We start from the raw sequence: 11,159 nt of genomic DNA, 5'->3' as shown, positions 1-11,159 counted from the left end.
ACATATGTGTGGCTCGCTTTAATGTTTTTGTTGTTGCGTGATTATTTAGTAGCAGCTTAGTGATACTAATATTCGTCACAATATATACATATGTGTCGGAAAATTAAAAAACAAAATGATCTTTTTTCGTTTTTGTTTTATCAATACTTTTTTTTTAATGATAATTATCAATTTTCGTAGAACACTTTGCATGTAGATTTTATTCGTTTCTTCTAAGACAAACTGTCGGTTCCTCCGACGACTACACCTTTTTGTGCAACACTAATGACAATACATACACATACACATGTATGCATGCATTAGTATTTGTTGGTTGGTTGCACATCCTCAAGTAGCAGGTAGTCCGATCTCAACATGAGTATTTTGCTCAATTCACTTGGCAGTAAAGTCATTTCATTATTTCATTCATTCATATGCTAAGCTAATGACTTTGACCTGTCATTTGAGGTTTGTTGACAGATGTTGCTTTGGTGTTTGTGTTGGAGTGTTGTTAATGGTTAATGTGATACAAAAACTAGATGGTTAGATTGAAAGCAAGTTTACACATAAAAATTAGCATTTTTCCAAAAAAATTATTAAAATAATATAAACAAGTCAGAAAGTCAATGTTAGGGTGTAACCGAACATTATATACCCAGTTGCAAAGTTTCAAAAACCGCAATGCAATTTGTTATTTGTGTGAAAAATAGTTTTTTTTTTCATTATATATCTTTTTTGTAAAAAAAAAAAAAAAACAAACAACTATTTTGAGTCTTTTGTTTGAGATCCGTCATATAAATTGCGCTTGGTAGTCATCCGATTTGATTTTTATGCTTCACAGTATTATTGGTATGATCACATATAAAATATATCTCATCGTCATAATTAATTGGCGCCGAACCGCCCAAGCAGTTTTGGCGGTTTCGTTACATGTCACGCCAACTGTCTCTGTTGGCGATAACTGGCGCTAATTGAAAGCACCAAGAAATATTAAGTCTTCCTCCACCTGCCTCGCCCAACTCAGTTTAGGTCTCCACCACCCGTGCTCTGCTTCCAAACTACGGTGTCGACTGAAATAATTTGTTGGCCGGAGCGTCTTCGTCCATTCGCATGACATAACTTAGCCAGCGAAGCCTTCGAGCTTTTATTCGCTGCACTATCTTCATATCAGCTTGAGCTCATACAACTCAACATTATACCCCCATGATACTCGCCATCGCTTCACGGACAGAGCTATAAGTCTTCCGGAAAACTTTTCTCTCGAACACTCCAAGAGCCATCTCATATTCAATCGACACCGTCCATGATTTCGAGACATACATCAGGAATCGCCATCGCTTCACGGACAGAGCTATAAGTCTTCCGGAAAACTTTTCTCTCGAACACTCCAAGAGCCATCTCATATTCAATCGACACCGTCCATGATTTCGAGACATACATCAGGAAAGGGCATGATTTTTGTTTGTCAGTAGAGGTATTTGCTCTTCATTTGCCTTCTCAGCCCAAAGTATCACTAATTGGAAAGAGTTATTCTCCGTTTTATTTCTAAGCTGTAATTGTTTTCGCTGTTAGTTCTGGCTCCCGAATTAGACCGATTCTTTCTTGGATGACAGCAAGTACTTCGTATTTTCCTCATTTACCGAAATGTCCATTTTTTGCATCTGTATATTTTCCGGGGCGGCCACCATGGTGTAATTTGCTCTGCTTACCGCACCCAAGGTCCTCGGTACATGTCCTTGACAAAGCAGCATTAAAAACACAAAAAAAGTTGTTTCAATTTGACAATTTTTTTCTGAGCGCGGTCGCCCCTCGCCAGTGCTTTAGCAAACACTCTGAGTGAATATTTCAGTGAAAATTCATTTGCCTAGTACATGCCGTTCGGAGTCGGTATGAAAGATGTAGGTCCCGTCCCTCCAATTGTGTTTGAGCAGCTCGGTGGATAGTTTTTCATTACCCGTCCCTTGTTAACCTTCATCGGGGTATTGCCATTCTCACTTCGTTATAGTTCGGTACCGGAACGTGTTTTCCATCATAGGCGAATCGAGTATCAGTTTCGTTGTTGCTGTTGTTGTAGCGATAAATGGAAAAGGAATAACCGATGGTGTTGCGGATTGTTATCTACGTTGATTGCCCTTTGACGGATAGGCACCAAGCATCATTAAGGTACTATCCCTGATTCGCCACGGGTAGGTGAGGTTGACAATTGGATTGGAGAAGCTATAAATTGCGCTGGCAACTCCTTGAAAGAGTGGCGCCACACAAACCCTTGAATCATTTGGGTATTTTGGTCGCCACTTACGACAGGCATACCTGAGTTCATGTTCTCGCTCGCTAGCTCGCAATGGAAGGGATGTTCCCTTAGCAGCTGAAGTACATTGTGTAGGCCAGTTACCAGGACACCATTAAAATACCTGCATGAGTCTTCCTTCTTCTTGAAAATTGCGTCATCCGTCTAATTTTTTGGTAGACTTTTCAGGCGTTGTTCCTATCGACCAGCACCTTTATAGCGGCATTCCTCCTTACACCAGTAGTTTTTTCGCGCTCGTTGGAAACCTATGGTGTCAGCAGTGGCGGTACTAAATAAGAGAGAAATACCCTCCCACTTTTCGTTAACATCTTATGATCGAAGATTGCTCTCAGTGAGCAGGTGTGAGAGCGGAGTGGAGTGATAATACGCTGTCTGTTCCAAGTAGCTTGGTGTATCTTCTAATGCTGGACCCTGGTACTGAAAATGACCATGTTTCGAGCGCCAACACTATGATTTCCGTTTCATTGCGGGGGCAGTCATCGTATGGTTAATCCATAGCTCGGACTTCCAAGCAAATTAAACATAAAAAGTGCTAGCTCAACGGTTGTCTGAGGATAAATGCGAAAACTAAAAGCCAAAACATACTTTGTTTATTTATATTTTATTTAAAGCTAACGACTAGATCAATGATAGTACTAAGTTTTAAAATTGATAAAACTAGGTTAATTTACATACATTAATACTTTCATATTATACTCAATATTATAGTCGATCAAGAATATTTGCATTTAGACAGTTTCGTATGGACGCTTGGCTGACAGTGACACTGAGTGCCATCGAGAGTGTATATTTTTACATCAACAATTTCGCGAAAAATTACGACAGTCTAAGGCAAAAAAAAATCTACCCTTCTTTAGTGAGACTCTCATTTGAGACAAGAAATTAAAAAAACATCGTTTAGGTTCTCCATTCGGCACTTACGCCGTGTCTCTACGATCAACCTTCGACAATAAGATGCAACTGAGCAGCGGGTGCAATTTTTCGTGTCTCCATGCATTTTACTTTTCTATATTGCAAATTCGATTTTTAAATAGCCGAAAATATTTTCTAACAAAAATAATAATAAAAATTTCTAAAAAAAGAAATATATTCTAACAAAATTATGGAGGTTCGAAATTTATTTCAGACCTATGGTCCCATGGGCAATATTACTCAGTATGAACCATAGATTCAGAAACTGGATGTGCCTTTTCAACAATAAATTTGACCCACCCTACTAAGCATACATGATTTATAATTTTTTCATTTCCATAAAATTTTTTATACGAAAAAGCTAAATTTGTTCTCATTCACATTTGCCACAGTTAATTAAATTTTTGACACTTAAGTACATACATACATACATACAATATTTTATAATATACAGTAGCGAACATTAAAATAGCAGTGGCAATTTCACCAGTTTTCGCTTTTTTAGCTTTCGGTGATATAGAAAAAACTTCGATTAATCTTTTGACTTTTGCAACTATGCAAACCAATCTCATAAACCTCTTCGAAAAAATTCGAAAATGCGAGGACATTTTTACGAGTTTTCTGAAGTTTTTTTAGTCTAACAATAATAATTTTTTCCCCAAAGGCTATCATCATTTTCAGTTGTAAAAGCGTCATATGGAGATGAGAATAGTCAATTGTAAATGGGAAAGGGTATGATATGAGAATATTCATTTGTAAATGGGAGAGCGTCAAATAAAAATGCGAAATCGTAATTTCTATTTGAGAAAAGTCAGTTGGAAATGAGAAGAAGATGAGAATGAGAAAGCGTCATATAGAAATGAGAATAGACAGATAAATTAGAAAGCATAAACGGAATATGCGAAAGCGCTTTATTTTGGCAATTCTAAATAAAAAGTCCGACATTTTTGTTTAATTTTCTCAAGTTTTCGTATTTTTTCGAAAGTATGTTTGAGATTGGATTGCACAGCTTCAGTTACAATATGTATTAAACTTTTTTCTAAAATTATCGAAAACTAAAAAATAAGAATTTAACTTAGGAAATTACACAAAAATTGGCACTGCTACTTTCATATTCGCTGCTGTAGGTACACGTGCGAACACAAAAATAGCAGCAAAAGTGTTTTACAAATTGTATCTGTTATTTTGCTTTTTTGTTTTATAAAAGTTTTCGAAAATTATGTTTAATAATAAAATGATTTTAAAATTTTTGGCGCAAATTCTGCAAACTTCTTCAAATGTCGAACAACTTCTAAAAATATTTGAAATATGTACAAACAAATGTTTTCCTTAAACAATGCCTTCAAGTTTTTTTTTTTTTCAAATAATTAAAAATGAAATAGTAAATTTAAAAAATAATGTTTAGTACTATTTTTGTGCTCACAAGTGTATGTACATCTGAGCGCTAAAAAAAATATTTTGTTTTCTCATACGAGCCCTAAAAACTACCCCGACAGCAGCATTGCATTCCATTTTACACATCCCGCCTGCAGGCCTAAAATGGCAAAAACATCGCGTTTGGAACTACAACAAGGCTTAAGGGCGCGGGGCAGATTGAGTGCAGGCCTTATGGTCATAGCATATTTTATCATTTCGAAAACGCCCCATCTGAGCATACATGCAATATATTTTGAAGTGAAATATAGCGTTTATAAAAAAAATCGAGGATAGTTCGCTTTTGAAAAATATCCTACAGCCGAAATGGGTGATCTTTCACTTAGCAGTCGATATGGTATATCGTTAGATAGTTACACGAGTTAAAGGGTATGTATGAAAAATTACACTGAAGATGGCGGAAACCCTTTTCACTCCCAGTCAAATTTGACAATGGACGACGGATAATTGTTCCAATATACATCAATTATTATTCGCCCTGTTGGAAAATCAACAAAACAAAATGAATCATGAAATCGATGTCCTCCATACAATTGGTATGGAGATATGAAAAATTTGCTGCGGAACACCTTAACGCTAATATTTGGGGCTGATTTTTTAGAGCCCTCATTTGACATAAGGAAAAATATTTTTTTTAAACGCCCTAATGTCAACTAGACACTTTATTTTTGACTTCTAACTAACTTAAATAAAATTTTCCAAAAATAAATGTACTTTTTGCTTAATTGAAATTCAAGTTTACATCAAATGGTTCTTTAGGAAGTTGAAAAATTTGTTTGATTTTTTTTTCGAAAAAATGTCTAAGCTCAACTTTTTAATAACAATAAATAACTAAGTAAATACTACTATATATACGTTATTGAATTAGTTTGAAAAAAAAAAAACAAAAAATGATTGCGCGCCCAACGTTGGCGAGCTTATACCCAGTTGCGCATTGGCTATAAAGCATCATTATGACTTTTGGACAGCATCGTCTCGATTTGATCGATACGTCGAAACGATGAAATATATGAATTACTGGTCTGGGTTACTATCGAGTTGTTGGACGAGCTCTGCAAAATATAAACACAAAATAAGAAGAAGAAGAAAAAATACAAATAATTAAATTACTAGAGTCAAAATTTTTTGTTCTAAATTTTAAAGCTTGAGAGAAAAAAAGATGAACCTTCTTCTGTCGATATGAGCGACCACGCACTCGCGTTGTATTTCGCCTCACCGGATTGTTGTTGGTTGACTTTTGTGATAGACGTACCGAACTGAAGGTACTACCACGTCGACTGCGTCTTATTTGCGGTGAGGGAGTGCCAGTCGCTGCAAATCCATTGGAAAGCAATCACACAAAAAACATTTTACAAATAGATATATATTATGTAGGTACATAGGATTTACATGTATGTGTGTGTGTATGTAATTTTTAACATATAGCTTATAACAACAACAATATACGTCCACTTAAACTCGACTTACGTGTTCCTCCTATGGTTGCGCTACGTTTCGATGCTTGCAACATGCCAAAGACCACAGCGCTAAAGGAGCCATGATGCGATGTTTGACGTTGTAAATTTGAAGCTTGTGTTAGTGGCACACCCGCGGGTAATCGCACCGGTGACGATAATTGGCTTTCACTCACACCCCGAGGATGCACAAAGTACGTGACCATTAGACCTTTGCCTTTCACATTAATCTCGCCACGTTTCTATGAAACCGAATGACATGAAATATATAAACTGACATATAAATGAAATAAAATTAACTATCCACTCACCACGCAAGTGTAACCTTTGGCTTTGAGTAAGTCTGATGTTTTGCTAGGCACTTGTACACGCCAATTCTCCCCGGTAGAGTCCATACGTGATGCCACATTAACTGTATTTCCCCAAATGTCATATACAGGTTTGCGTGCTCCAATCACTCCACTTACTAGTGGACCACTACAGATGCCTACACGTAATTGAAAGTTGTTGAATGCCTCCTTATTGATTTCTTCCATTTTTTGTTTCATAGCAAATGCGAATTCAACGAGATCACAAACGCTGTCTTCTGCTGTTTCGCCACGCGCATGCAGATGTGCTGAATTAAGTCCAGACGCAGCCATGTATGTGGCGCCGACTGTCTTAATTTTTTCAATAGATGCAAAGCGCGGCTCCTCGAGCAGCTCGTCAAAGTCGCCTATTGGTTGGAAAATTCAAAAATGTTATGCCTGGGTTGTAAGAGTTTTGCTTAAAGATACTTTCGGTAAATGTGGTCTCTAAAATCTACTCCGTGGTACGTACAAAACGCTACCGCAAAATTTTCCTATTCCATCACTTGGCTCCACGTATGAAAAATATTGCAAACATAGGCGTAGAAATGATCACCATATTAAGCAGCAGCGTATCGTTAAATATACTCTAGGTGCGTCCCGCACACAGTACACCCGCTTTGTCAGCAGAGAAAGAAAGCCAAATTCAAAAAAGCTGAGACACGGGAAGTTCTTTAATGACTCTTACTTAACTTCTCCTGCCAATTCGGCAGAGGTTGCCTCTATGGGCTCCTGTGGCTCACGCAATAATCGGTTTGTTTCTGTTTACTTTACGAATGTAATTGCTGGAGAGGTGGAGTCGCTACTCGGCTGTGGTTTGCAAAGACGTGGAGTATATTTCTGCTATGAAAAACTTCTCAGAAAAAAGGCACCTGTTTCCCGCCAATTTGTAGGAAAAAAAAAAACAGATCGACACAAATTGGTAGAGAGTATAAGCCTAAATTTGCAAGGGGGTATTTGTTTTCAAAGACGAATAGCAACGGAAACGGGATGGGAAAGGGAAAATAAATGAGGAAGGAATGAGAGTCTGGTAGAAAAAGTACGCGGAACGGCGTGACGTTCGATCACGATCTTCATTTTGGCAAGCTTGCAGTCGCAATCGTACCTAAAGTCCAGAGCAACTTATAAAGCAATTGGCCGGCCACTTGTATGCTACGTGTCTATAATATGGTCCCCGAGCCTAAAAGAAACACACTGGAGGGAACTGCTGGCCTGTCAAAATACCACGCTCTAAACTGTCAGGGGTTATTTTCTTATCATCCACACAATGAGGCAAGAACTCTCCCCATAAAAGAGAGAAATGAAATTCTGAACAAACAGCTTCTGCTAATGCCCAGAAACCTGGACATACCAACACACATCTGATTGAGGATAACCTAAGAAGTTATCTCCGTAAGAAGAATTTCGGCACTCAAGAATTCAGCCGTATAAGAAAAAGGAGCTTGAAAAGGCCCTCAGAGACATCCACAAAAAGACGTAGGACTATTATGCCAGAGATTTCCCAGTGAACTCTGTTCTTAAAAACAAGTACTCGGAACTCGCAGTTGAGAAAAGCAACCTCCTTAGGGAGACACATCACTCTAGGTCAACGTCGATCTGTATACTGTAATAGTTTAAATTCTTACTTATGAAGAATCAACCCCGACATACTTGCAATGTGTCCCCAGATGACACCAATCATCTTTTCAATTGCAATGTGAAACCAACGCCTCTAACACCCTTATTCCTCTGGTCCTAACTCCCGTTAGAGGATATTGATGACAATTTGTGAGTGGTCGCCCTATTGGGTGGTGCAAAATACTGCTACAACAACAACAACGACAGGCTGAGTTACTAGTACCCTATGCTATTTATATACAGTAGCGAACAGAAAAGTAGCAGTTGATAGTTTTTGAAATATCAGTAACTAAATTCTTCTTTTTAATTTTCGAAATTTTAAGAAAACACCATTATGCCTTTTGTTATTAAAACTATGAAAACCAATCTCAAAAACGTTTTCAAAATAATTTTACAAAAATTTTGAACTTTTTGTTTGGAGTTCCCTGAATTTTTCTGAGTACGCAGTTTTTTAACACCAATCTCAAAGAAGTGTTCGGAAAAATTCTAGATTTGTAAAACACTTTACGAAAGTTTTATTAGAAATACCCCGAATTTTTCGAAGTATGCATAACACCTATCTCAAAAATTTGTTCGAAAAAATTCGAAAATTTTAAAACACTTTACAAAAATGTTGACCTTTTATACGAAGTTCCCTGAATTTTTTCGGAGTATGCAACTTTGTAGCCCAATCAATTTTAGCTTCACTGAGCACAAGTTCTAGGTTTCTACAAACTTGCACAGAATTTTGACAGTTTGTTTTCCTAAGGCGTACATAGGAGTAATTTTGGATAGTACGGTAGGACTTTACAGCTGTAGGGGAGCCGTTGCGCGAGGACGGGGACTATCACCGGATATTATCCTACACTGCTGTGGTTAGACCAATTCTTTAATACGGGGCATTGCTCTGGTGGATGAGCTAAGATACTAAATCAAACCCACCGGTATTCCAGAAGGTACAAAAAAGTGCTCTACTCTACATGGGGTGGGGGAAAGGGGTGCTCTGCGCACCACCCCTGCGGAGGCGCGGGACACTCTTTTTTAATGTGTTGCCAATAGATTTAATGGCCAAGCAATGTGCGGCCGTTACTGCTCTGCGACTGCGAGAGTTGTTCGGTTGAAGAGACAATGTCGATGGTCATGCAGCCGTCCTTAAGAATATGGATTCGTCTTCGTCGGACTATTGCGCTCCGACTGTCTTTTTCGATATGAGCTGTTCATGGATATAACCAAATTTATATCTATTCTGACAGCCAGGCTGCACTAAGAGCCCTTCGATCGGTCTCATCTAAGTCCAGGACAGTAGAAAAGTTCCGCAAATCTCTAAACGAGATCGCTGAGCAAACTTCCCTTTGCCTGGTGGGGGGGGGGGGGGGGGGGGGAGGGGAGGGGTGCTTTGCGTACCATCCCTGCGGAGGCGCGGGCACTCTTTTTTAATGTGTTGCCAATAGATTTAATGGCCAAGCTTGGTATGGATACGTGGACACTCGGATATACTGAGCAATGAGATGGCTGACAAAACTTGCAAGAGGGGGCACATCCGTTTCGCTTTCGTCATACTGGAAGGGATTGAGCATGCCGCTCGCTACCTGTGAGCTCACTTTGAAAGGGATATTCCTTAGGGAAGCGGGTGTGAGATGGAGCAATCTTGAATCCTGCTGCCACACTAAGCTCGTGTGGCCTGAATGGAAGGTGAGATGCACGAGAAGTCTCCCTATTTTTGGGAGGGGACGTATCTCTGGTAGTTGGACCTATGACTGGCCATATAGCAATCGGGAGGAATGCACAACGGCTGGGTGATCCCTAAAATGATTACTGCAGGAGCTGCAAAGACGAAGAGGAGATAGAAAAAGTCAAGTATTTTCTGTGCGATTGTCTTGTGCTTTGGCACAAGAGGAAAAATTCTCTGGGATCTCCCTTCTTTGACGATCTTTGTGATCTGGCCAAGTTGGAACCTAAGAAATTCCTGACGTTTGCTGAATCGACCTGCTTGTTTGAGTAAGGGAGAGATACAGTGGTATCACAACGGGACCTTTATGGGAATAAGTGTACTGGTGCTCGCACCGGTGGCCACTCTTACATAACCTTTCCTAAGTAGAAGGAATATCCAAAACCTTCTTCGGAAAAAAGTATTAAAAAGCAATGCAAGCTCTGTCAGACTAAAATAAATTGGGCTAAAAAACTATATGCTTCCATAAATTTAGGGAACTTCATATAAGATTTTTGCACATGTTTTTGGCGGCCTCCGTGGTGTGATGGTAGCGTACTCCGCCTACCGCACCGAGGATCCTGGGTTCACGCCCCTGGCAAAGCAACATCAAAAATGTTAGAAAGAAGATTTTTCAATTAGCAGAAAATTTTTCTAAGCGGGGCGCCCCTCGGCAGTGTTTGGCAAGCACTCCGAGTGTATTTCTGTCAGGAAAAGCTCTCAGTTAAAACTCATCTGTCTTGTAGATGCCGTTCGGAGCCGGCATAAAACAAGTAGGACCCGTCACGTCAATTTATAGGATAAATTAAAAGGAGCACTACACGAATTGGAAGAGAAGCTCGGCCTAAAATTTCTTTGGAGGTTATCGCGCCTTACATTTATTTTATTTATTTTTTCGAATTTTGATATTTTTTCGAACACTATTACGAGATTGTTTCTACAAAATTGCATATTAAAAAAAAAAAAAAAAACAAGTGAGGACGGGACTGTCTTCGACTGTGCCGAAGACTTCATACCCTTCATGAATGGGGCTGAACAATAATCTTATCCCGTTCGTACTCTCAAAATAATCGGATGTATAAGATAAGAAATATATAGTGAACAGATGTACATACCTAAATGATTTTTAAGATAAGTATGAAATAAAAATGGCAAAAAACTCTCCTATCTGAACGATCGGTTGTGTGGGATATATATTATATATAGCTCCGATCGAAATGATTTTTACAGGAAATCTTTAATGATTTATTAAAATATATATCACCGAGTTTCACGTTTATACTTTCTAAATTAAGGGAGAAATGGCCAAAAATCTTTCTATCTGAACGATCGGTTGTATGGGATATAACTATATATAGCTCCGATCAAATTGAATTTTTTCAGGATATCTTCTATGATATATTAGAATATATATCACCGAG

General features: G+C 38.5%; 1 protein-coding gene across 4 annotated transcripts in view; it reads right to left on the bottom strand.

Moving 5' to 3' along the window:
• Positions 1-4,145: 4,145 nt before the first annotated feature.
• Ac78C (adenylyl cyclase 78C) overlaps positions 4,146-11,159 on the bottom strand; it is a 202,605-nt gene continuing 195,591 nt past the window's right edge. For 3 of the 4 annotated variants that reach the window (XM_067788196.1, XM_067788198.1, XM_067788197.1), the window contains 4 exons: positions 6,399-6,802; positions 6,101-6,329; positions 5,799-5,944; positions 4,146-5,685 (listed from right to left, as the gene is read on the bottom strand). In XM_067788196.1, coding sequence (XP_067644297.1) covers positions 5,572-5,685; positions 5,799-5,944; positions 6,101-6,329; positions 6,399-6,802 — 893 coding nt within the window. In that variant the 3' untranslated portion in view covers positions 4,146-5,571. The remainder of the gene's footprint in view (positions 5,686-5,798; positions 5,945-6,100; positions 6,330-6,398; positions 6,803-11,159) is intronic. The other variant, XM_067788199.1, reaches the window with a different exon arrangement.

The sequence above is a fragment of the Eurosta solidaginis genome, chromosome 5 (assembly GCF_040869045.1).
Source record: "Eurosta solidaginis isolate ZX-2024a chromosome 5, ASM4086904v1, whole genome shotgun sequence".
Lineage (NCBI taxonomy): Eukaryota > Metazoa > Arthropoda > Insecta > Diptera > Tephritidae > Eurosta > Eurosta solidaginis.
The sequence above is the reverse complement of the archived record's forward strand: the minus strand, read 5'-3'. Positions and strand labels throughout refer to the sequence as shown.